The sequence below is a fragment of the Pholis gunnellus genome, assembly GCF_910591455.1.
Source record: "Pholis gunnellus genome assembly, chromosome: 6".
NCBI classification, from domain to species: domain Eukaryota; kingdom Metazoa; phylum Chordata; class Actinopteri; order Perciformes; family Pholidae; genus Pholis; species Pholis gunnellus.
The window spans coordinates 4,339,987-4,367,171 of record NC_136532.1 but is presented as its reverse complement, the minus strand read 5'-3'; the positions used below and the strand labels follow the sequence as shown (position 1 = coordinate 4,367,171).

General features: G+C 44.4%; 1 protein-coding gene across 6 annotated transcripts; it reads right to left on the bottom strand.

The window, feature by feature from the left end:
• Window positions 1-773: 773 nt before the first annotated feature.
• ppp3cca (protein phosphatase 3, catalytic subunit, gamma isozyme, a) lies at window positions 774-26,058 on the bottom strand. Of its 6 annotated transcripts, XM_079161296.1 has the most exons (15): window positions 25,812-26,058; window positions 25,373-25,591; window positions 20,049-20,246; window positions 18,403-18,527; window positions 13,711-13,822; window positions 10,960-11,105; window positions 10,703-10,842; window positions 9,883-9,960; window positions 9,706-9,800; window positions 9,486-9,611; window positions 8,854-8,931; window positions 7,546-7,630; window positions 6,831-6,928; window positions 4,370-4,396; window positions 774-2,918 (listed from the first exon to the last, which is right to left on the bottom strand). In XM_079161296.1, exons 2-15 carry the CDS (start codon window positions 25,437-25,439, stop codon window positions 2,767-2,769), a joined length of 1,527 nt encoding a protein of 508 aa, XP_079017422.1. In that variant the 5' UTR covers window positions 25,440-25,591; window positions 25,812-26,058; the 3' UTR covers window positions 774-2,766. The 6 variants fall into 6 exon arrangements, 4 of the variants coding, with proteins under 4 accessions (XP_079017422.1, XP_079017421.1, XP_079017423.1 ...); XM_079161295.1 differs by having other exon boundaries at window positions 25,373-26,058; XR_013767120.1 differs by having other exon boundaries at window positions 2,815-2,927; window positions 3,137-5,378; window positions 25,373-26,058.
• Window positions 26,059-27,185: the final 1,127 nt, after the last annotated feature.

The following is a 27,185-nucleotide window of genomic DNA, read 5'->3' as shown; positions in this document are numbered from 1 at the left end:
CACAGTTCTGAACCTAACACTACGCCTCTGCAACGACGGAACGCGACATTATCCTCGCCGTATGAGTGCAGAGCGGCGACCGCGAGCTAGCCAGTTGGGCACAAGCGCTAACACGCCGGCCACACACACACACACACACACACACACACACACACACACACACACACACACACACACACACACACACACACACACACACACACACACACACACACACACACACACACACACACACACACACACACACACACACAGTGGTTTGCTGCTATAGTAACACTCTGAAAATCATATAGAGAACCAGGAGGTAAAATAATAAGACATCCAAGACGAGTCAAATAAAACTGTATTTGAATTTTATTCTTTTGTTTCAAGTGATACATCTACGTAAAAGATTTCATGGCCTCGCATGACAAATACGGTACAGTTTTTTTTTGTTTCCACCCTTTTTTTTACAGCTATTATAGGATTCTTAATGAACAATAACTTTTTTTTACATTCTGCGAGATATGTAATAGGACCTAACAGGAGGTCAGCATACTGTACGGCTCACCCAATAAAGCCTCAACTTTAAAACAAAACCCAAATACTTCATCTTTGGGGAGCTTTCCCAGAAGCCTACTGAACGGAACGGCAAACAACAATATTTTGCAAATTTTAAGGATATCAAGATTAATATTACGGACATTGAATCTTGTGTGACTGAAAGTCTCGCCATCCACACCCCCCCCACACCCCCCCCCCCCCCCCCCCCCCCCCCACACACACACACACACACACACACACACACACACACACACGCAGATCTTGACGTGTGGCCAAGCACACGAGCGCAAAAGCCTCATTTGAAAATACAAAAAAAGAGGGTAAATTCACAAGAGAATGGCAAATCGTAACGGTTATTTCCCCCACCTGTTCTTTTTGAATGACAAGAAGAGAATAGAATTACAGTCAGGTGTGTCGAAGCACCGGTTGAGTTGGTCGTGTGTCTCAGTGAAAGCACGTCTTAAAGGGTTGGGAGTGCCTGTGAGGAGGAGGTGGATGGCTGAACACTTCGGAGCAGAAAAGCGTGTGCACACCAGCGAGCGTTAATTGTCCCCCATCACGGTGCGACCACGGGGTTTCAAAAGTAATATATACTGTATGTACGAGTCAGCTGTGGTTGAGATAGCTTACAGTACCCTTTAGGCCTCAACAGACAGCCGGTAGTGTGGCGGTACCTTTTATAGCATCATCCCTGACAAGGGAACGACTCACTGTGTCTGGGCACAGCGTCGTCATTTCACTGAATGTCAAACATTTCCCTCGTGCGATGCGCACGCTTGTCACAATTCAAAAAAACATCTGCATAATCAACAGTAGATGGAGACACTGTTACAGCTTCAGAACAAATTAATAAGAAGCCCCAAAGCACTTTTTTTCTTTTTTTTTTTTAAGTGTCTGACAATAAAACACAAATCATACTGACACCATTCTGTTAAATACACTGAAGCTTCCTAAGCAATAATGAGCATCAAGTCTGTTTTCGAGGACAGCGCAGCTCCTCTACTTTCTGAGCAAACATGTCTTTAGTCCAAAAAAAGACAACTGAAGAGAAAACACTTTTTGTCGGTTTTGGTTTCTCGTGCCGTCCTCTTCGTGCGCCGTGCTCAACCCCGGAGAGTCAGGCTGAACTCCAGGGCTTCCGTCCGGGACGCGGGAGTATTGGCAGGTCTTGCTTGTCTTGATAGAATAAGTCATCCTGGACTGTATATCCCTTTTTTTGTTCTTCTTTTTTTTTGGTTTAGCGGAGCGAGAACAACCCAGTTGCCATCAAAGTGAATACAAGTCATAACCAGCACGGAACAGCCAGCAACTACCATTGCACGCGAAGCAATAACCTTCACTTTAGAAGGATTTCTGTGAACGTCTCATTCACAGATTAGAACACAGAAAATACTGAACAAAAATACATTCAGCATCTTTGGGGAGTCATCAAAGTTTTGTGTAAAATTTATAAATAGAACTACAAGTCTTCATTAAATTCCCTTTTTCAAGTATAAAATATGAATTTGTGATAATTGTCCTGATATTTACTTCCCTTATTCTTTTGTCACCTCTCAACACATGCATCTTAATCTTTCGACTGACGCACATATAAGCAAACACTGCACTGTGTGTAGAACCTCAAGGGCCAAAAACGCCTCGACAAGAAGCTTGCGAGATCCAAACGAGGCCGTTGAGTCTACAGGATTAGTACTTCAAATGTTCCCTTGCCAAACACACGGAGAACAATACAAAAACAACTTAAAGTGACTAAAACTCCTGGATAACAAAGGCTGCATCTATCTGTATAAACTCAAGTTTATAAAATGATCTTTGAATCATTTTGACATGTATAAGTTAGGACTTCATTTGAACTGCAAAATGTCTTCAGTGAACGATTTGTTGCTATTAAACAATATATCTAATAAATATTTTTCCCCCAGATAACACATGATATATATATATATATATATATATATATATATATATTTTTTTTTTCAGCAGCTGGAAGTAGTTTCCCAGCACAATCGCTTCCTTTCGTTTTTAATCAACCGATTTGTCCGCCTTCTTTCCCCGCCCGACTGTGGGCGGGCAGAAGATCAACAGGCTGTGTCAGCCGAGGAAGGAGGAGACAGAGGGAGGAGACCGAGGGAGGAGGAGACCGAGGGAGGAGGAGACAGAGGGAGGAGGAGGAGACAGAGGGAGGAGGGGAGCAGTGAAGGGGGGGGGGGGGGGGGGGGTTGCCTATCCGTCAGTGCCGTTCTTGTTGGAGGTGTTGGTGTCGATCGTGGTGCCGTCAGGCTGCTGGCTGTCTTTGCGTGGCGGCATCCGCTCGTTTATCCTGTCCAGGCCGCGCGCCTCCTCAAAGTTACGAATCTTCCTCGTGGGAGAGAAGCCTTGAATGGCTGAAGAGACACCAAATAACAATAAGAACAATCAGATCGGAGGCCGGGGACCTTCAGAAACTCAACAGGGATTCCTTGTAGAATTGAATGTAATGAGCACAAAACACAGTGTCAGCCTAGCACAGTACAGACGACCAGTGAACACATGCACAGGTAAACAACGCCTCCTAAGCTAGGACAGTAAAACACCTCACACTTGGTAGACTTACGTAAAGTCCGGAAACAGCCGAGGGAACCAGAAAGTGTGTGCAAATGAAAAGGAGACTTGTCAGGGACTGTTCAGAAATACCTTCAATCATGTCAACTGTCAATTCAAACGTGAGATGAAGGTTATCGAGGTGGAGCAACATTCAAAAAGGGAACATCGAGGGTACTCTTGCACAACCAGATATCTGCAACATGAAGACGTGTGCTCAATGATTCCAACCCCAGAGGCTACTTCTGCAGTTGCCATGGGAACATTGGTAAGATTTTGGAGTAGCTCAAAAATAATATTCAATTTGATCAAAGAGATATATTTACATATTGGTGTGATGCTGACCTTCAGTAAATAGTCCTAATAAGTCACCGAGCTAACTAATGGATACACAGTTGAAATGATTAGTTAAAACTTAAAACCAACCTAATAACTGACAATTACATTGTGTCACATACAAGAAAGGCTGGGAAGCACTGCTTGAGTTATTCTGCCTGAACACACTGTGCATTTGCTCTGCCTGTGAGGTTGTACTGTACTCCCACATCTATTGATAGGACTGCATGTTTTGCGTGTATGTATTTGATACATAACGGCCTGTTGAAGCACACAGCTGACGGTCTCAACCAGAAGGGGCAGACAGTGCAGCAACAGCCCCAACCGTGTAACAGGATTAGCAGGGATGTCCCTGGTCTTATCTTAGTCGGGTCTTAGCAAGCTTTTCTTTGTGTGGGGAGCTACACGTGGCAGGAAAAGTCCCTTGTGACCAAAGCCGGGAAATCCTTGTCAACAAGGAGCAAGCCGCGTCCCAAACCTGACACACATAACCAGCCCTTCTGCAGCACGGACCGGCTCAAGCCTGGTTCAACGAAAATATGAAGTACCACCTCTTTAAATGCATTCAGACCGGCTCATGCAACTGTTGCTCCCAAAAGAGTTTGTTGAAGTAGTTTTAGTCGTAAAATGACTAGTTTCTTTTCAATTTGTGATATGTTCATATATAATCTATGATTCTTTTATTCTGCCACTGACTACATGACATGTTCTAGTGACAGAACCAGCGTGATCCGACAGACACTGACAATGCAAGAGCAACCGGCGATTAAGTAATCTACAGTAAAACAGTCAGTGAGAGAAAGACAGTGGGGACACTTGTAAACACTTTAAAAAGGTGGGGTTGTGTTTAAATGGTGAACATCACACACAACACAAAGTAATGAGATTTGAGCCTGACAGCCATTCGTACCTTGTGCTTTAGCTGCCTCAATCGTAGCTACGTTATAGGGAGTTGAAGAAAGAGGGGGAGTCATCAGAGACAGCAAAGTAGTCAAACAGTAATGTCAAACGGTAAACAGACAGCAGAATACAGGCCAACACATGTGGCACAGTCATTATGGAGGACAATAAATTCACCCTTGATCAAAACATGTTAGTGGGTGGGCGGGAAGGTCAGACAGAGGAAGCCTGCTGGAGGGTTAAGACGGTGTTGGTGTTAAAGGGTCACGAGGACTTAGGAGCGGAGAGCCGGAGGGGGGGGGGGATTTGGCTGAGCACTAAAGAGTCTAAGGCTGAGGCAAGGTGCTCGGCGATGAGGATGACACATGTGTACAGTCACAGCCTCATTAACAGAATTTTATTAACATTTCTCCTTTGAAAAGGATGTTTGAAATTTCGGATCTCTTCCCATTTGATGACAAAAACGGACAAATTCACTTCTTATTGGATGTGCTGGTGTATCGTCGAATTCAATATCCAAATGTAGAAAATCCTCTTGAGTGCATGGAGTGAGGCTATGCATTCAAGATGATTGAGAGCTGTATTGGGATAGCACCCCCCCCCCCCCACCGCACAATATCAGCAGTAGTACAGTAGCAGCAAAATCAAAGTGGGGGGGGGAAAGTGAAGAATCGAGAGGGGTGGACATAAATACACAATCAGTTGCCCTCCCTTTGTTCAAACCGGCTGATCTGAAAGCTGTGGCTGGGGGAGCGGACACGGACAATGACATTCTCCCAAAAGGTCACTGACGTGTGGTTTTCTCCTTCAATTGCTCCGCAACTTCTGTAAGCACAGACTCCCCAGCATGTCCTCTCAGCGGGCGAGACCAGACGCCGACCTTTAGATCAGAGGGTCAGTGGCCACTTCCAGGTGACAGGGTGACGGGGGGGGGGGGGGGGGGAGATGCGCTGTCTGTGGCATGCCGTCATTGATCGAGAACCCTTTAAAGCGTCAAGCAGCACAGGAAGCTAGTCCACCTAAACAGGGTGTCGGGACAGACAGCAGTCTACCAATGTTTTTCAAAGATGTGAACACTTTCTGCCATCAAACTGTATGAGAAAGAAAACGTGCTATTTTGGGTTTCACTTGTATAAAAGTGTGGAATCCTTATCTACTGGGATAGACACCTTGCTTTATAACAGAGAGTTAGATGTGAATAAAGATACCAAGCAGGTTTGTATAGCAACTGTGAGCTGGAGCAATATTCAGAAGGCAACATTTCCATAAGTACAACTTCAGGTAAAATGCTCTTGACGGGAGGGATGGATGGATGGATGGATGGATGGACTATTGGCATATTGACAGTAATGGACAGTTACTGGTAACAGAGCAGAGGTAACGAGAAGTCCCTGGAACTTGATAATGGTGGCACATTTTATTTGGATCAAGTTTATATTGCATGTATACATGTACATTTTATTTGAATCTCAGCATTGTTGTTATTTCTTGTCTGTAAACAGGTGTGCGTATGTACGTGTGTGGGGGCTTGCATGTACTGTTCGATATAACTATATTGACGATAAACACAGTTTAAAAAATAATTATATATAAATAACATAAATGAGCTGGAGCTAGCAGGTGGTTAGCTTAGCTTAGCTTAGCATAAATACTAGAAACAGGCCCTGTTCAAAGGTAAAAACAGTTGCAAGACACCGGTTACTGTTCCTGCCAAGAAAAGGTACAGCAGATAAAATGGAAGATTGTTGTTTTTACACTCACGGATTGTACAAGCGATATAAGACGTGCTAACTCGTGAGCTTTAGACGTGCTGGCAGGCAGATTTTGTTACCTTTGGACCGAGCCAGGCATCAGTCAAGCTAACTCTCAGCATAAAGCAAATAAAGGTATGTTTTCTGCTTGATGAAGAGTTATAGTAGTGATACTGCTTTGTAATTACCTAGTATTAGGGAATGAAATGAGTACCTGCCAAATACAGGGTAAATGTCTGCTGTGGCAGGGAAAGATTTCAGGTCGCCAATGTTTTCACGTATATTAAGAAATAGTATTTTTGAACGTCTACGTTAAATGGTATGGGATTAAGGTTACATGATATATTCCATATTTATATTTTCTGGTGCCACTGACTCAGTGTTTAGAATTCTTTAGCATTCTACATAGATATAAAAAATAACAAATATATATATTTGCTCGCAGCAAATACTCGAGCAAAAAACAAAACCACATGCTTGGTGACGAGGCATTTCCTCAGGGGTTAGTGAAGTGCCCGACAGGTTTCTGTTATTTATTAGCCGCACCCCAGTATGAGAAGCAATTTGAACAGCCCGACCCGCAAACCGCTGCAGCACTTGGTGTGTGTGTGAGTGAGAGGGACAGGTCGCTGCTTTGTCACTTTTTGACCCGCCCGTATCACTACAGGGGCCTGTACAGCAGGTCAAACAACAGGGCGACTGAGTATAAAAGACACTTACCGGTCTGCAAGGTCTGCTTTCCCCCCGACAACACTCCCACGGGAAGAGTTCCAGTTGGGGTGAGGCCTTTAAGCGTGAGCACATTCTCGCTTTCCTCCCTGGTCCGAAAACAAAAAACAGGGCATGCACACACGTTACACGTCAGCAAGCCGTTAACCGGTAAGCCAGTAACCACAAGGTCACAGGTTCAATCCTCACTAGACGGACTGTCGGCTCTAAAGTGGGTCAACTGACTTGTGTCAATTTTAGCAGCCGAGGCGATGTTTTTAAGGATCGCTTGCAAGTGTTGAGATTTGTGTTGACACACTTGAATTTTCATATCATCCAACTTTTTCTCCTCTGATTCGGAGGAAACTGGGATTAACAACTGAAATAGGACTTTCGAATAACTGTGTGCACGTGACATTAGATTCCTCTTGCAAAGCACTGTGGTCAAAGTCAAACCTATCAATGATCAGGATCTATTTGTAAATCTTTGTTTCTGCTGGTCCGAGCGTCAGGCCGCTCTTGCAGCAGCATTAAATCTGGAATAATGTCTAATGTCATTATACGGTCTGCCTGCGTCGTGACTCATCTCGTGCCAGCTCATTAATCCTAACATTGTGTTTTCAATCACAACTCTATTGTGCACTCAGCTGACCTGCGATTCGATTTGCACAGCGCTCACTGTGATCAGAGTGCCACCACGAGTAGATCAAAAGGACGGGGGACAGACCTGAGGACTGCGAAGACCCGGGCCATCTTCCCCACGGCGCGGATCTTGTTCCGGATGACCTCCTTGCGCATCGCCGAGGTTCCACCTGGAACGAGTTTCAGAGCGTTAAGTTTAAGACCACCTCCAGTGTTCCATACAGACATTTGCATCCTTTGCTATCGATTTCTTTTTAGCACTTCCTTAAAATGAACAACGCGTTGTACGAAAGCCTTGTGTGAGGAGAACAGAGGATGAAACATTCCAGAGATGAACTGAGGGTTTATTTATGCATTTCAAAGCGTAGCGGCAGGACTCCCTCGTCAGCATCAGACATGTGGGACCTAGAGCATTCTAGGAGTGCAGGACGGGTTTTCTACTCATCCACTTTAACAACTAAACTGAAAATGCAATTTACAGAACAAGAGAACAGAACCAGGGAGAAAATCTACAACCCAGGTGTGCAGTATTTTTAGACCGGAGCCAGTAACATCTTCATCATTGTCACCAGCGATGTGATGTCACTTCCTTTTTGGATAAGCTGACGTCGCAGGGCTGCGATTTGATTATTATGAGGTACGTGGTTTTAATATATATATATATATATATATATATATATATATATATCTCTCTCTCTCTATCTATCATCTGACTGTCGGGTTTTGGTTTCCTGTTCATTTGGAGTTGATTCAGAGAAACATGAAATCTGATCTGACTCGTCTCCGTTTCCTGCCGCTGCAGAACAAAAGCAACCAGATGACTTTTCCCGCTCTCCTCTCATATGCAGTGAATGTGTTGTAACTCTGTTATGTTGTTCATTCTGTACACATGACATCTATCACACGTCTGTCCATCCTGATAGAGGATCACTCCTCTGCTGCTCCCTAAGGTTCTTTTTCTCCCCATTAAAGGTTTGTTTCTGTTCTGATGTGAGGGTCAAAGGTCAGAGGATGTCGTATGTGTACAGAATGTAAAGCCCTCTGAGGCAAATTTGTATTTTTGATTTTGGACTGTAGAAAATAAATTGAATTGAATTGAATCCTGTTTGGACAACTAGAGCTAAAACATTGCACAATGACATGAACGTTCACCACCATTCAGTGCTGACGTACAGCTTTCCATTTCTAAATTATCAAAACAAATTGTGAAATATTCCTAATTTTCAACATTTCTTTCTTGCCACAATGGTGATGTCTTAGAAAAAGTATTTTTTTACCATCATGGTACAACACTAATATAGACTAAAACCGTGGCAATAATAATAATAATCAGTTATCAAAACAAATAGTCATTTAATGTAACAGGCGTCATATTCAACGCTCTCAATCTTACCTTCATAGAGGTCATCTCCCTCTGACATGAGCTCATCGTCAGAGCAGATGTTTAGCACATTCACCAGCATCTCCGTCACTGTGTGGGGGGGGGGGTTACAGAACCATAAATACATGCATACAACAAAGAGCCTTTAGCGGTAAAAACAATGCAGTGACAATTGTTTTGATCAATAATGGACATGTTTTGCATTACAAAGGTTCTCTTTTGGCAGAAACATTTACAGTTTCAAATGTGGATGTTTTTGAAAAAAAAACACAAATCAAATTGAGTAAATTGCATCCATGTCCGTCCAAAATGGCATCATCTATTCTCTCTTTTTGACATTTTTGTGAAATTGTCATAATCAGCAAATTTATTCTTGAGTTACAGACAAAAACGTTTTGTGAGGTCACAGTGACATCTGGACCACCACATTCTTATCAGTTCACGTTTTAGTCCAAGTGGACGTTTGTTCCAAATATGAAGACATCCCTTCAAGGCTTTCCTGAGAATGGGACGGAGAACCCAAAACACAAAGCCTTTGTCGGGGTCGGTATATTCCACCAGGTCAAGGCGCTTTAGTCAACTCTACGCAGGTTCTATTTGGGGATTTCCACACACATTTGCTTTGAATTAAACAACAAATGTACCTTTCTCCCCAACAAAAGGCAAAGACCACGTGAACACATCCATGAAGTTGGGCAGCCAGTAAGGGTGGGGGGAGCAGTTGAACTGTCGGATGTTCATCACGTTGTTCTCATACTTTAGCACAGCAGCTGGGATTGAAAGAGGGAGAGAGATTCAAGGACTGAAGCCTGGTAAATACGAGAAAAAGACAACAACGAGAGTGAGGGGAAAAAGAAGACAGACCTTTGTTGTTGTAGACGTCTAGGTAATTTGGAGCTGAGAAGATTGTGATTAAAGAAGGGAAGCCTGTGGTTTGACTTTTCCTGTACATCCGATACCTGTTGAGCAGCAGACCGAAGGGCTCATCCACATAGTCTTTAGCACAATACAGTGGAGATGAAAAATGGTAACTCTACTTACCCTGCATCCTGTGCTTCATGGGCTCTTATTACTGACAGCAAGTTATTATTTACCAAAAAGTCACAGACGGCCGAGTAACTGCAACAAGAAAGAAAACCAGAGACAGACCGTTAAAGGAAAGCACCGAGTGGAGGGCAAAGCTGATTCCAAAGTTAAAGCATTAAAAAGGAAACAGCATGAGGCCACTCGTGACTTCAACACGTTCATATGTACGTTCAGCACGCCCCGCCCTCTGGACGGTTTAAAGACGCTGAGCATCCAGAGCTAGCGCTCTGCTGTGTATTGGCCCTGCTGGCCTCTGGAGAAGCTGGACTACAGCCGGAGCGGACGAGGAGGGTTTTTAACTCCCTTTCTTTACTTCACCGCGCTACTACACCATCAGCAATGAGCAAGAAAAATGTGCAGACGATCAACATTTCATACATCAACATGACCAGGAAAGGATTTGACTGAACGGCCATTTGTAAATCCATTATTAAGTTTGTGTGTAAAGTTATTCCTAGTACTGCTAGCTAGTTTACACAAGTGATTTACTAAATCAATTGCAGCTGGGCTCTAAATACCTGAACCACTCTCACTTTGGCACCATTATAGCTTTTATAAAAAACACAGAACAGTCAAAGAATGCCTCCTGACAACGTGTTGACATGCCTGCATGAGCAGGTGCCAGACTATTGCTTCCCACTCTGATCGAGCGGCTTTAATTATTTTGTAGTTTACATAAAGAAACCCCTAATTTGATGTAAAAAGAAACAAATAAAGTGCTGTATTTGTATCTGTTTGGTGCTAGAGCGATGAAGGCGGCAACGCCGTCTAATACCTGAAAAAGTAAGAGCAGCCTCTGACGGAGTTATGGTTGAAGTGTTCGGTTGACTTTTCGCTGCCGTAGTCCTCGCCGGGGTCCGCCCAGATCAGGTCACACATGGGCCCGAATGCCGGAGGCTCTTTAAACCGGTCTAACTGATGAGGAAAAACAAACACACATTTTAAATAAATAAAATCAGACGATTTATTGGTTTTCTAGAGGACAGAATTATATTTTTGTTCATGTGCTTAGTGATTAGAGTGATCACTTACTTTCCTTATGTCGTCTAGGCAGTTGATTTCTGGAGACAGTCCGCCGTGCACACAGAGGAACTGTTGGTTGAGCAGGGCGGCGAGGGGCAGACAGTCGAAGGCCTCCATGCAGGCGTCGTACACCCGCTCAGAGTATTTTATTTTACCTGCAGAAAACACAAAGTAAGATTTTTTTTTTTTTCCAGCAGCTCAACCGACGTTAGAATAATCTGTAATGCCTCGTAGATATCGAGTTCCGTCAGACGTGTTGTGAACGCAGCTCACAGTAGAGCGAGTAGTAGGACTGTCTGGAGGGAGCATCTGCAGCATCATTCGCACGACACTGCAGGTCAAACTGAGGGCAGGAGGAAGTGGACTCTCACACACTTTACAGTGCAATGGATGTGAATGTTGTTGAAGTGTAAACACACGACCATCAGTTAAATTCAATTATCAAATTATTATTTATTTTTCTCCCTTAAAATATGTTGGTAAGCAGCATCTGTTACTATAATTGTATATAACTGTTGCTATTAAAACAAAGGGTTCGGTTTTTCGACATGATTATTTGGTTTTACGCTTCAGAGCACAAACTCAAAATAGCTTTCAGCTGGGCTCTTACTTAATACTTTTTGAATGCAACATAGAATGAAAGCAGCTTAGAACAATAGATCCTCATTGGAAATGTATTCAGATTAAATCACAACCAATGAGCTGCATTAAGCCATATCCAAAATAAATGATAGTCATGAGAATACTATGAAATAAGACTGAATCGCAATGCGTCGTATCGTAGACCATGTATTGATATATGCATTGAATCATCTTGAGAGAGATGAACAGCCTCTAGTCTAGTCACTACTGAAGAGTACTGAGGAGCAGAGCCGCTCCGGTCGTTGGAGGTTGGTCTCGTCTCCTCCCACTACATGTCCTCATACACCGCACAGACTCCATTTAGCTGGCAGCCACCGATGGAGAAGAACTATAAACGCAACAAAACGTTGTCACGCATGCATCGGAGAACCAATTATTTTTTTCTCTCTTCATCTGCTCATTTAGTAAACACGTGTACTCTTGACTGCTTTCATTATGAAACAAAATAGATTTCATTCTATAAGTGTCACGACTCAAACGACCACCAACTAAAGCGCTGAAAGGTGGCACACTGTCATGGTGAACAGATGAGGTGGTATGAAGGGAGCTTCATCTGTTTGCAGCTGGCAGGGCCGTCTTTGTTTCTGAGTGTGCATACTAATGCCTCCGCACTTGCGCCTCTCTCTCTCTCTCACGCACGCCTGGCTGCTCTCCATGCTCCAGCAGTTTACAGTCTGCAACATGAAGACAAAAGGCTTCTCTCACACTGACGAAGTGCCACGTTGTGCGACGGGACTCCCTGATGAGCCCACAGACGTTTTTTGTGACATAAGCGTCCTGCTTGTGGGAAGCTAGTCCTTTAAATGGGGAGTCGGTCACCTTGCAGTTGTTCCAAGTCCTTGTTTGTGCATGTTGCGTGTGAAGAGGACGATCAAACCGACCCAAGTCACCAGTCCGTCAAGCTCCTTAAGTTCGCGGATGACACCACCCTCATTGGACTCATCTCTGGTGGGGATGAGTCCGCCTACAGGTGGGAGACTGATCATCTGGTGACCTGGTGCGGTCTGAACAACTTGGAGCTCAACGCTCTAAAGACAGTGGAGATGGTTGTGGATTTCCGGAAGAACGTAGCCCCACCAGCCCCTATCACCCTGTGTGACTCCCCCGTCGACGCTGTGGAGTCCTTCCGCTTCCTGAGCTCCATCATATCCCAGGACCTCAAGTGGGAGCTGAACATCAGCTCCATCACCAAGAGGGCTCAGCAGAGGATGTACTTACTGAGGCAGGTGAAGAAATTCAACCTGCCAAAGACAATGATGGTGCACTTCTACACAGCCATCATTGAGTCCATCCTCTGCTCCTCCATCACGGTCTGGTACGCTGCAGCCACAGCCAAGGACAAGGGCAGGCTGCAGCGCATCATCCACTCTGCTGAGAGGGTGATTGGCTGCAATCTGTCGTCCCTCCACGACTTGTTCACTTCAAGGACTCTGAAGCGAGCAAGAAAGATTGTAGCCGACCCCTCTCACCCTGGACAAAAACTGTTTGTGCCACTCCCATCTGGCAGGAGGCTGAGGTCCATCAGGACCAAGACCTCCCGACACATGAACAGCTTCTTCCCTTCCGCAGTCGGGCTCATTAACAGAGCCCGGGACCCCCATTGACTGTCATCCCCAGGAAACATTCCTACCGGTCACTCCCCTGCATCCCTTCGATCCGTATTTCACTCGACACATCTTACTTGTTTATAGTCCTGTTATCTGTTCGTTGTTTATAGTCCTGTTATCGGTTCGTTTGTGCACTTTATTTTATATTTCACTTTATTTTATATCTTACTTTATTTTATATCCCAATATTAATATTATTTTGTTTCTACTTGCACTGATTGTTGTTGTTGTTGTTGATTGTTAAATGTTAAGCACCTTCCCGTCATGTCAAATTCCTTGTATGTTCAACATACCATGGCAATAAATGGTTCTGATTCTGATTCTGATAGTGCCAGCCTGCACTTAATACTACGAGTGGCGTGCCACTCCCTCGCGCCCGGGCATCGTCTGAAAGCTGAAACCTGATTGATACAGGCCACTCTGAAGCGGCGCAGAGCGTGCACACACACACATATTGGACCATTGTATTGGACCGTCCGTCGTGTGGCTCGAGAGAAGTGCCCGCACTTACATTCCTGTTTGAAGGTGAAGTACTCTGTGAGGTGTCGGCACTCGTGGTTCCCCCGCAGGAGGAAGAGTGTGTTGGGGTGGTTGATCTTGAGCGACCAGAGGTAGAGAACACACTGAGGACAGACAGCGGGAGAAAGCATGTTATCTTTTGACTTGTTCTGTCTATAGGGGTTATTTGCATGAAACACACAATTCAGATGATTAGGAAATGAATTATTGTATTTTACAATTATTGTGTCTCCAAGAAATTAAACAAGGATGGTGTGTGTGTGTGTGTGTGTGTGTGTGTGTGTGTGTGATTACCGTCTGCGCTGCTGTGTGCAAAAGCATAATGTGAATGTGACCTGCAAAAAACATACAAGCCAGCCACCAATCGTGGCCGCTCAGCTACAAAAGTATATGTTTTTGATTGGCAGACGATTGTTCGGTGCGTCTCTATTCGTATTGTAATGATCGTCCACAGACTGTTTAAAAAGAAATGACTTCCTGTCACATGGATCCACTCACACGTATGATGTTTTTTCCTTGACAAACTCGTCTAAGAAGAAACATTTTCCTCTTTGCCATATTAATAGGCTCTAGTTAAAAGAAATGTATATACATACATACATAGTATATAAACACACACACCAAAAGCAGAGCAGCATTTGTAAGCCAGGTGAACTTGCTTTCTCTTCAGTGCTCGGTCAAGGCGCCGCTCAATTAGCTGCCACTTTGCCACTCTCAGCCCACTCTTTTGACACGCGCCAACCACGGCCCGCTATCAAGTCACCGGAACAAGATGCCGAGGTGAGAGAGTCAGCAGGTGTGTAATCACAGAACTGGAGAAATGGAATCAGGGAGCCCCGACTAACTTGTCTGTTTCGCTTTTAGTGTTGGGGGGGTAGTAAAGTGTAGATAAATGTGACTTGATCTCTCGTGTGGAGGCAGAGACACACTGGAGGCTGACATGGCTTTTAATGAGAGCAGCCCTCTGCCGCTGTGAGTTGGAGAGCCTGGAGCCAGACAAAGGGAAATGGCACAAAGCTTGAACACTGGCTACCGTCAGCTCAAACCCAGACACACTTCAGCCCGTGTGTGTGTGTGTGTGTGTGTGTGTGTGTGTGTGTGTGTGTGTGTGTGTGTGTGTGTGTGTGTGTGTGTGTGTGTGTGTGTGTGTGTGTGTGTGTGTGTGTGTGTGTGTAGAGGCCTAGGCTGGGAGAGTGATCCAGGTGTGTGTGTCTATGGACGGACCGGGCAGAACAAGAGGAGTGTAGAGACTGAAATGGATCGCTCTTGCAAATTGCTGGCCTGTGGAAAAGGTAACGCGCCGCTTCAAGAGGCTGCAGCGACTCTTTATGTTGCCAAGGCAACCACATCCTGATATCCATTTTCCTATATCTGTCTTATTTGTGACTGAAGGGAGCTCGGTGGCCTCGCTTTGAAATGTAGAGAATTGTTCAGCCCTAGCAGCAAAAGAAAAAACAACAAGAGAGTCTGGTGCTCTTAGGCTCTTTAGCAGGAAGTCAGCAAATGAGGAAAAGCTGCTTCCTCTGATAGAGAGAGATATATATATATATATATCTACTACAACGAATGGTTATTCTCACCGCTGATTGATCCGACCATAGTTTTCTGGATTAATCGATTGATCATTTAGTCCGGGCATCATTAAATGTTGAACCACAGTCTGGACCTGGACGCAGTGATGATTCCATCCGGACCTGTGACCAATTTATGGTGAATGAATGAGAAGTAAATTGACTTTTTAAGACACTCGGCAGAACCGGAGGTTGCCTCCTGGACACGTCCTTCCACGCTGCCTTGTGTTTAGAATAAAACCGTATCATGTCAGAATTCAGTCGTTCCATTACTTTTAATCCGTGTTAGTGCTTCACAGTGGGATGTGCACTCTAGAAACCTCTGATCACACCAGGGGATGAGGGATGAGCATGGACATGCCAACAAGCTGAACAGTTTCACAAGAGGAGAAGACCACCTCTTCTGGGTTTGGGAGCAGCAATACATGGGGAAATGATCCCAGTGTCATACTTTGACCCTTAATCGGCATCAGCCCATCATTCCCTATGCTCTTTCAGTCCGCTCCTTTCATCTGTGACATTTCACCACCTCTGTGCTGCCCGCAGCCCATCAAAAGAGTGGTCCAAATGTTAGCACACTGCCTTATGGACTCTCACACAGTAGAGTGCCAATGGTAGTTATCCATCTATTACTTTGACTGTCATGTTCAGTGATCCACACTTATTTTATTTAAGTATTTTTACTTTGACTTTGAAGTTCAGTTAGACAGTTATCCAGTTTGTAAAGTTAAAGATTGTCCATTTAAAAAAGAAAAAGCAGCTTTTTCCCGCTCTAAACCATCGTTATTATATCGGCCTTTAAAAATCCACTGTGGGTCGACCTCTAACTACTAACCCATCTCTGCACCAGTCACACAAGAACAGGTTTCCCTTTTTCATAGCACTTCAATTTCAATTCAAAATATATTTTTTTCAGCCCAAAATCACAAATTCCCCTCAGAGGCCTTTACAATCTGTACACATACAACATCCTCTGACCTTTGACCCTCACATCAGAACAGGAACAACTCGCCCCAAAAACCCCTTTAACGGGGAGAAAAGAGGGAGAGACCTCAGGGAGCAACAGAGGAGGATGTGTGGTAGAGGTCATGTGTACAGAATGAACAACATAACAGAGTCATATTACAACACTGCCAGTTAAAAAACTAAATGGGTCAACAATCGATGCGGCGGAACAAGACATGTTTTCTTTTATTCCAAGCATTCTTCTTCCTCGGCAAAACCTGGCGCCGATACTCCCACAATGCAACTCGACCACCAACAGTTTGGTCAGAGTTTGTCACGTTAACAGCGAGTGTAGTCTCAAGCTACGGTCATAAAGCACTTCTTTCTCTACACTGCGCTCCACAGATGACAGTTACTCCACCAGACCCAACCAACGCTGCTCACATGCTCCACGATGAGTTAAAAAGTCCTCTGAAGGATTCACAGGAACAATTTGAGATTGATAAATACAGATGTTGATATGTTTGTCCAAATTCAAAAACTCTTGTTTTAGCTAATTACAGCTGTCGTTTAACGCTTAAAGCGGTACTCTTTGGCAGAATTTCTTTCAAACTCACGAACAAAATCCATTGTGAAATTAGGGTTGTTAGGTATATACCCATACAGGTGGACAACTGAGGTGAGGGTTACACAGCAGTAGTGTTTTCTGTGGTCATTTTCATACCTTTATTTGTTTTACCCATGAAACTGGGTCCCCATTGTAACTGCTATGAATCCAAGGCTACTATAGCCGCCGCCGCCGCCCTGGGGCCAGGAGCTGCAGTTTCCTTTGTAGAGCCAGACTGCAGCTCCCTGTTCCATTTTTAACCATCTAATAAGCAAGTGCGACCTGTGCCCTATGAAGTCCTCATCGAAATAGAATTTCAAACAGCAAGACCCAGTTGTTCGTTTGGCACTAAAGTGAGATCCTCAAAGCAACGCTGCGGTAAGCCTTTAAGATTTTAGTAGCTATTCTGACCCACCATCTTAACCATCCTGAGAATCCAAATGGAACATACCAGCATGCAGTTCAGTTTAACCTTTTTACATCCTGGGTTTCTGCCAGTGCATCGCAAGACCAGCTAGGTGGACGAGCACAACTTACGAGTGGTCGTAAGAGTAAGAGTAAGAGTCAAGTGCAACTGGTCTGCTTTTATCCAAGCCAAAGGGTTATTAATAATGGATTATATATTTTATCATTTTGAAACAATTTGAGTTTGAAGTCCTACATAAATTACACTTCATTAATATGTCGATATTATCCTGTTTTAATCTGCAAATCTAAATATCGGGTAAAACAATTCTAAATGTATTAATATAGCCTAATGACATTCCTATTCATTTAAATTGCCTATTGCTGCTGTTGTACAGCGCCCACCATACAAATCTAAAAGTATGAGAAAGTCAAGATAAGAACACCAAAATGTTCTTGCATGCGGTCCAGTGTTCTTTACCTCACGCTTACGACTACCACAAGCTAACATTACAGCGCAACCGTAGCTAGCCAGACTGTCAGTGAATCGGTGTCAAAGCTGTTTTTTTAACTCTTTTGTGGCACATCCTAAACGCTGTCATCGCTCTGTGGCTCACGCCGGGCTCCCGTAAATAAAAGACACTTTCCACAGGTCTTCGGCTTAGTTTACACTTGCCTAACAACTATTCTGGTGCAAAACACTGTACAACTCTTTAATCCAAATTGCAAGCACCGGTCCCCTGATTCACATGCAGAACACTGGGAGCGCAGCAGCAGAGGTCAGGCTACATTATGGCCTCACATTTGGACACAAGCACAGTTCAAACCTGGAGCGAAGGTCAAAATAAAGACACGTCATTAACCCATCACAAACCAACAGTGAGTGGCTGTGACAATACACTGAGACACATCACATTGTTCAATGCACCATGTTCACAATTTGACTTTTATTTCTAAGAAATTAAGAGCATTTAAATGTAAGGACCTACAGAATCCATTTCTGCTGCAATGAAAAAGTAGTTAAGAAACCACGCTGACAAAAGTAAATGAAACGGGCGTAAACCGCTATATCTACACAATACCACCCAAAGGGTTTGTATTTAAAATGTAAAATTAATCATTGCAAACAAATAACCTGGAAGACCCAACAGCTTACCTCAATACTGAAGTATCCTCGATCTACGTAGTCACCGAGGAAGAGATACCGCGTGTTACTGGGTGATCCCCCCACTTCAAACAGCTTCATAAGGTCAAAGAATTGTCCATGGACGTCGCCGCATACTGTAGAAAGACAAACACACTGCTGTGACGTTGTCACACCAACTAGTAGGGCTACTGATATGTTAAACAGTTGCGTGTCTGGACATCCCTTGGTATATGTCGCTTTATTATTATTATAAAACCAGTCCTACTTGCAAAGAAACTAAAATGATTTTGATTTATTAAACATGCAGATTCAAAGTAGTTTTCTATTATGTTGAAGGCAGGTGGGAGGATTTATAGTTTGGTATGCATTACTAAAACAACAAGTGAACTATGAATACTCATTCATTCAAAACAATTAGCATCTCATAGAGAGATGATGTCAAATTTGATTTATTTGCCACGACAGAGCCTTTCTCCATATCTGCCCCCTCCCTCTGGAACTCTCTCCCCAAACACATCCGAGACTGCACCGACCCTCCATGTTCAAATCACAAACCAAAACCCACCTTTACAGAACGGCTTTTAGTGTGCGACCATTGTTGTGTGTCTTTATGTTTTTAGTGTATAGCTTTTATATATGATGATTTGAATGTAAAGGGTCTTTGAGTACTCTGGAAAGTGCTCTATAAATAAAATGTATTATCATCATCATTAGAGTTCCAGACCTATTGAGACATGACTTTGGATGTGTTGAGTGAAACTGAGCAGTAAAGCCAGCTGTGGAGCTGAGTAAGTTAAACCCGAGGAAAGTCAGGACTGAACTATGATATTTTCTTGGGAGCTGGTTGGATGTGGAGGCTGCTGAAAGTAGTGAATAGGACTGAGGCCATGCACGGGTCATCTCCGAGGGAGCAGCGGAGACGTTTTGGGAACTGACTGATGACGGAGTTGACTCTTGGCCCTTGGGTCTGGCTCTCAACAGGGTATACACCAGCAATGTTGCAATGGACTCTCTGCTCCACTATACTATCTATGCTGTCCTGAAATCTAACTCAAATGGAAGTAGGGTCTGTCTGTCTTTCCATTTCCATCAACATGGCGTCTGTCCTCCGAAGGACTCAAGGCAGTGCAGTGTCGAGTGCGAGCTCTTGAGATCGACAGGACATATTTATTAGTTGTGTGTAATTTACACACCGTGTAGTGTACTCACAGGGAACCCCTATCAACTGTTACACTGCACGCTGGGTACAGTTTGTTCTCAGTCGCTCGCTAAAATATGAACCGTTACACCCGCTGAAGAGCATGCTGGGTACAGCTCGCTCTCCGTCTATGTGATCTTTTGCCCCCAAATGACACCCATACTCTAGCATTGCTGGGGGATACAACTATGTCACCATTTCCTGGGAGGAGCTACTGGCAGTTAAGAGGCGTGGCTTGGGTGTGTTCGTTCCATGTGGCAGGTCATGTTAGGTGTATTGCTCAGGAGACAATCAATAGTTTCTCTTAAAAACTACTTAACAAGGCATCACTGGAAGACTGTCTATTGACCCATCTTGTACACTACGTGTGGCGTATACGTTGTATAGGTGGTCAGGGGACATAGCTGCCATCACAGCGTCCCCCTCTGGGCTCTCACCGAGCATCTTGCCGGCCTACCTGTTATTGGTGCATCCACTTCCAGCATGCACTTCTCTTGGCGGAGGATGTTGGCCCCGTCGTTGATGATCTTTAGAGCCACGTCCTCTTCCACGCGTCCCTCTTTGACGAGGTGGTTGCGGAGGAGCTCGGCGTTGGGCTTGCCACTTTCAAATAGCTCCTTCACCGTCAGCTTGTGTTGCGGAGGGTACGGCACAGCTGTCGGGAGGAAAGAAATGTATTAGGATAAATAGCTTAGACTTCATCACAATTAAGAGTTCTTTTTTGCATTTAGAAAGGTTGAACTAGTAGAGAACTTTTTCAAATTGAAAATGTATTAAAAAGACAATTAGATGAGGTGCATCTATGCAAGAAAAGAAGTACATTTCATGACAGTAATATAGAACATATGACCCCTGAAGAAACCTTCTGCATCTCAGGCTACACTTTCTAACGTTGTAATCATGAGAGGTGACATTTGCATCAACTGAGCTGAGATGATGGCATCACCACAAGAGGAGGGACGCATACGCCTCCGTGATAATGCCATGCAGGTGATGGAAAAGATAAGACAGTAAGAAGCCCCGCACCTCACTTGACCCACCCCCTCTCTCAGTAATCTGCTCCGTACCACCTACACAATCCTTCTACCGTCGCCGCTGAAAGTCAACGCTTCTCGGGCTTCTCGATCAAAACACAGTCAAGGGCACAACATCCAAAACTGCTAAATGTAATTACTGACTAACATCCAGCATTGAGATAGCAGTGAAGACATGACACATTCTCTAAAAAGAATTCTTGACACAAACTCACCAGTATGCGACATATGTAATATGTGCCCATAATTCAATCCAATTCTCCCAAATGGAGCATTAATGCAGTGAAGTATACAACGTGTTAATGTATGAAAGCTAGCGGTGTAACTAGGCATGGGACAATAACTATCCTGTCCAAAATAAATCTGATCCTTGATATCATCCCAATGATCAACAACATTTGCATAATATTGTTGACCTTACATTTAGTTAAGAAAAGAAATGGCATAGGACACAGATATGATAAGCATCTTTATTTAACGTCTTTTTACAGTACAGACAATCTTAAATAAAGTCATCATTAATCATAACTCGCTCTGCATAAATGAAGAAAAAAAATGAAATGTTGGCATCTCTTCTGTCTTACATTAAGCACCTTTTCGCAATAAAACCTGATATTGTCACATCCGTAGGTGTAACGGCCCACAGTTGATCCACACGGATTCTCCCCCACGGTTCGGCACACATGTGAACCGCGTATGAATTACGCAGTTCAACCATCAGAGTGTGAAATTAAGAATCAGAAAATAATTTACTACTTTCAAAGTCCCCGATCCCTGATAATGCGACATTGCGAACAGCAAATCGGTGTTGAAATAGCAGGTGAGCCGGTAACATTAGCAGTACCGAAGCTAACAGCTAACATACGGAAGGTTCCATTGACTTACATATTATGTGTTCAAGGTCTGCTCAGTAAAAATGTGTACTGGGCGAAGCTACATAAAAAAAAGTCATCATGATGTGTTCAAATGTTATCTTGTAAAATGTAGTTTTTGTCGAGAAACATAAAGCTGCTACAAGGAACTTTCATGTCGTGTTGATTTCGGCGGTCTCTTTGGACAAAAGCGGTGGCATTTCTGAGCAGTCTTTTATTTCCTTATTATTTGAACTGTATGTTTCTATGCAAAACTAAAACATGACAGATGACTATAACAAAGTAAACAATCTGCAATCTGTATCAGCTGCCTTACAAAACGTGACCGGGGCCATCTGTAGTGATATATTTGCTGCATTGTATTTGATCCGAAAAAGGGACTCAAATGATGAGTAGACGGACTAAGCGGCACATGTTGAAAACAGTAGCAGCGTATTGGACCAAGGCCTCTCACTTCCAGGGCTTGTGATTACAGCTGGTTTATCTAATAACAGGCCAGGCACAAACCAAATAGCTAGCGAGGTCGGCTCTTCAGCAGTGTCTGTAGGGCATGCAGAGAATTAACACAGAAGTGCAAAAATAACAATAGCATTGTCAAAAGCGACTGCCTTTATACAGCTTTAAAAAAAAGAAAAAAAAAAAAGAAGTGAGCATTAAAACCAGAGGAAAGACTGCCACAGTACACGCTTCTCATGCTGGATTCCTGATATCATCAAATGCATCCACAGGTCAGTGCACAGGACACCCTGTGCCATCAGATGTGACAGAAATACTTGTATCGGCTCGTGGAAGTCCGCACTCCCTGTGCGATAAGCCGAGCCAGTGGAGGAGGAGAGGCGTTCTGAGAACGTTGTCACACCCACGCAGAGCAAATCAAAGTGCAATGTGAAGGAAGAGAGAGAGAAAGAGCGTTGATGAATTTTTAGTGTGGGTGTGTGTTTGCTAATCAGCGATGCAGCAGAGGTAGCCTCGTGTGTTCTCACCAGATCCGTCTGGACTTGAGGAACATATAAGAGTACACGGACGGTTTTAAAAGGAATGTTTGTCACACGGACACCGTTGAATTTATTGCTGGTTCAATAAAGCAAGTGAATATGCTGGAAACTGATATTCGTTAGGACACAGACTATAGCCTGGTCTGCAATAGAGTGCTGCAGGGATGACGGGGTTCTGTAGGCTGACCCCAGAAGGTAGCATCCTACTGGTTCCATCCATTTTTTGGATAAGATTTTGGATTATTGCAGAAAATGAGCTCTGTGGCAAACAAACGTTTATGATACTTGCACGTTTGTTCAGCAAGATAATCTTCACAAGTGAACACCACTTTTATCATTTTAGTTTGAAGCGTGATTTCAATGGGCAGAATGTCCCAAAACAAAACTTTGAAATCTCTTTGGCTTGTGTTAAACTGACTTTTTTCAGGCATCTGACCAAATAAAACCTATTGACTTCGACACAAAAGGGGAACCGGAAGCGCAAAAAAAAAAAAAATGCAGACTCATTTCTGGGTTTTTTGGGACTCATTCCTGCAGCGCTCTGTGGAGAACCCGGAGCACAGCTCCAGCTTGGAAAGCTGTTATGCGTTGTTGACCGGTGTGGTATAAATAAACAGGTAAGTGCTTCCCGGGGCTATACGAGGCGCGGCCGCGAGGAGGGCTGTAAGCTGAGGTACGAGCCTTAAGAACGGATTAGGTAAAGCTTCTATTAGCAAGGGCTTCCAGATTCAGGGGCTGTTCACTTAAAAGCCTCGTCACTCTGAACGAGATAACCAGGCCCACGAAGCGTATCGAGCGACAACCCCGCGGGTCAAATTGACGAGCGTTAATTGGCCATGCTGGACGGTAATAGCTGGTCTCAATACCAAAGAGCTGAACACCCCCCCAATCATAACAATGATAATTAATTCTATGTAGGTTTGCATGTACACTCAAGGCTAGACCATTCTGTTCAAACACAGATACAAATGAACCTCTGGCAACCGGCATCACTCACTCCAAACACCGTGCGGTGGCAGAGAACGACGGAGACGGCGACAGGAGGTTGGTTTTTTTCCCACCACATGACCCAATGAAGAAGAGGGGGGGGGGGTTGTTAAAAAGAATATGCCGCCATCCGCCCGAGACCGGCTTCTTATTAGAAAAACTGCATGGCCTAATTGGCATGAATGTTTGATGAACTCCTCAAAACCGGCAGACACACATCGGGGCCACCTCTGCCCGACACGTCTGGCGTGACAACAAACAGCTGAAGAAAACAAAAGACACCCCTGTCCTCCACCCTGCCCACCGAGGGATAGTGTTTGAGGACAGCTGATACGAGCAGGGCCTGGGATATGTTCGCCCATTGTTTAAAAAACCAACACAATAGAGGGAGGATTGAATTACAAAGATGCAGCCGGGTGGAGATGAATGGAGCGGACTGTGGCTGGATGAACCATGAAGTCCACTTCAGATTGCTCTAATTATCAGTGAATGTATTACACCTCGGGCAAAGCTACATAGCCAGGCCTCGGGGGTTTGTTCCTCATCGCTCGTCAGCCGATCGTGTTGCGCCGCGCCTTCCCCTCTGGCCTGCTCTCTGATTTGATTTCAAACACGGAGCACCAGCTTTAACACGGTTTGGAACAAAAGTTCATGTGAATCTTTTGCCACATCAGGCAACGGTGACGTCAAAATGGAGCCCAGCTAAGTATTGTCTTGAGTGACAAAAATGGGTAAAAAAACAAGTGATTGAGGCACCGGGTCGGCTGCAATACTCGGCAGCGAGTGAGCTTAACTGTTGACTTACACAACCAGAGCAGCATTAGTCTTTAGATAGTCTACCAGTTAAACCCTCTTAAAACATCACTGCCACTAAAGAGCAACAACTATTATGGATTGTGAAGAGTCCGCAATTTCCAACCGTGCACCATAGTGATATTTTGCCCTTGAAGCTTGCATTATTTTCATGCATTTTGAATGCATATTTGTACAACCATCAACAACATATGACGTTGCAGAGCTGTCCTCACTCCAGTCCACATTTCGTCTGTCACGTTGTTCCTATTCTCTCTCTCCACCATGTGGCTGGCCATGTTTGGAACATCACTGGGGAGATTCTTTCCACAATTAACTCACCCTCTCCCCCACTGGCTCACACTTCAGCATTCCACAGTCCCCTGGAAGGACACTCCCAGTGCCCTTGCAGACGGACGGGGGATGTACAGCAGGCTGCGTTGGCATTAAACGGGCGGTGGCGGTGGTGGGCATGGTTATCTCTCCCGGGAGCTACCTCAGACTTGGCGCTGCCTGTCCCGTCCCGTCTCGGGGCAGACGCAACAAACGGTGTCCCGCATGTCCAACGAGCCGGGACAACCTCAGCGTGGAGGAATCCATGTTGTCAAAAGAAAGCTCTGTCGGTAACCCGAGCAGACCATGGGTGTTCCACGTTCTTGAGAATTAAGATTTCATCCATCCTAAATGTCAAGGAGGTTGGGCACCGACGCAGGATGACTTCTCGCCCTTGATTTCCACTATGTGGAGGTGTATTACCTATATTAGTAGACTTATTTATGAAGTACTATCCTCAGCAATTATTGAAAAAAAGATGCCCTGATTCACCCCCATTTCTGAGCACCCTGGTAAAAAGGGACAGCTAAAAGCTCCACTAGATAAGACTATGGTGGACACTACCAAAGATTGGATAATTACTCTATACAACGTGACAGTTCTTTGTGTCGTAGCACTATATCCTGTAACAACAGAAGCCACACGCCATCTTCGACAGGAAGGGGTTTGGGACAAACTTATCCCTAAAGCCACAGGTGGTTTTTCAAATCACGCGTTAGCTTTTTAGTCAAATCGGTTAGAAATGCGAGTAACATTTGAAGCACTCACCTTTCACCAGCCGCTCCGTGGTGGACTGTTTCTCCGGTTTGTCTTTGTCCTTATCCTTCCCTGACATCTTCGCTTCGGCTGAGGGCTACTTTCGGGATCAGATCTTGAGGGGGCTCTCCTGCCAGCTGGCCCGGAGACGAGCTAGCACCTCCGCCTGGTGGCCGTCCGCTCCGTCCTGACTGACGGTCGTGGTCGGAGGCTCTAACGTAACGTTCGCTCCTTCCAACGAAACGGTACAGATTAGCTCGCGAACAGAGCTCGAGCTCTTGTTGTGGGTCGACTGGCTAATTACCTAGCTAGCTTGCGGCAACATTAATGCTAGCGAGTAATTACGGGACAAAGTAGTAATTCTGACACAAAACAACTGGAGCAATGTAACACACATGAAAGAACAGAGGCGAGCGTTTGCTGTGTAATAGTTGTCTAGTCCAAATAATACCTGGAGGGAGGCTGCCGTTGTCAGATAATCCGATTTAGTTACTCTTTTCTTCAGCTAGTTAGCCAGCTAACGTCTTAATGTGTCGGCAAAGACAGCGACGGAAAACTGGCGTTTCATCTTCTACGTGCGGGCCGTTTATTGTAGAAAACAAATAGCCTCGCGTTAAGCCGGTTCAACGTTACTTGGTGGAGATAAACACCGAGAGTCGCTCCAAGATGCAGACGGCGTCTTCACAGTGTATCCTCCCCCTCAGATTAAACCCTAATCTGACAGCAGCGAGGAGACTTCCTACAACATGGTGGAGCCCATGTCACGTGACTATGGAAATGTAACGCGTGGTTCAGGGTGCGTCCCAAAATACAAACCTTTTCTACTGACGTGACCTGCTTTCAGTCTTTGCTTCTCGCAACATTAAAAAGGGGCAAACACCTCGAGATACTGCTGCACTGCAGCTAAAGCGTCTACAGCATGCGGTGTGTCCAATGCGTCTGCAGTCCCTGAAAGCAGAGCTCATGTTTGTATGTTTAGCTTTTCTTTGAGTTGCCATTTTCCCTTCCTGTATTTCTGATCTCTAATACGGCCAATGGGTACCCGACTAGGGTATTGAGACCGGCACCAAGGTTATGAATCGATCCTCTTCAAGACGAGTCACGATTAAATATCTGTTAACAGCATGACGTCAGAGAGACGCATGCAGCTGTGTAACGTTTCAGGAGTTTTCCTGATTTCGCCCAAATGTATCTGAACGTTTTATTTTAATAAGCACACAAAAACATGTTTAACTCCACCAATTAAATACAATTGTGATCTGAAAACAAAGACAAGATATTTAGCAAGTGACCCGAAGCTTGTTTACGTCACACGAGAGCCCGATGTTAGTGGCCGTGCGACTGAAGTCGTTGCCCTGTCAATGACGACGATAATGGCTTCTAATAATAGTTGTTTATTTTGAAGTTATATATAATTCAGTGAGTTAAGATACGAAGCCCGCTCAAACGGGTTGTAGGTTTTTACAATAGTAAAAATGCAAACTTCCGTGCATCAAATGGGACTTGAATGCAACATTAGAGTAGAGGTGCATTCAAAACCACAAACTGTTTGTCACATTGTTAATACAATGACGTACTGTATCAAACTAAATCAAGTCCCAGTAGAAGGCCAGTCTGCCACACACACACACACACACACACACACACACACACACACACACACACACACACACACACACACACACACACACACACACACACACACACACACACACACACACACACACACACACACACACACACACACACACACACACACACAAATAGAGTAGAGACGTATTTATGTAGATATATTTTCATGAAACATTGTTATGAGTCTTAGCAA

Excerpts from the sequence above, each read along its gene's own strand:
- ppp3cca (XM_079161295.1), bottom strand. The coding sequence starts at position 25,439 with ATGTCAGGGAAGGATAAGGACAAAGACAAACCGGAGAAACAGTCCACC. Across the intron at positions 10,843-10,959 it reads GCCTAGACGACATAAGGAAA|TTAGACCGGTTTAAAGAGCC; the intron begins GTAAGTGATCAC and ends TTTCCTCATCAG. Across the intron at positions 6,929-7,545 it reads CGGGTCTTCGCAGTCCTCAG|GGAGGAAAGCGAGAATGTGC; the intron begins GTCTGTCCCCCG and ends TTTTCGGACCAG.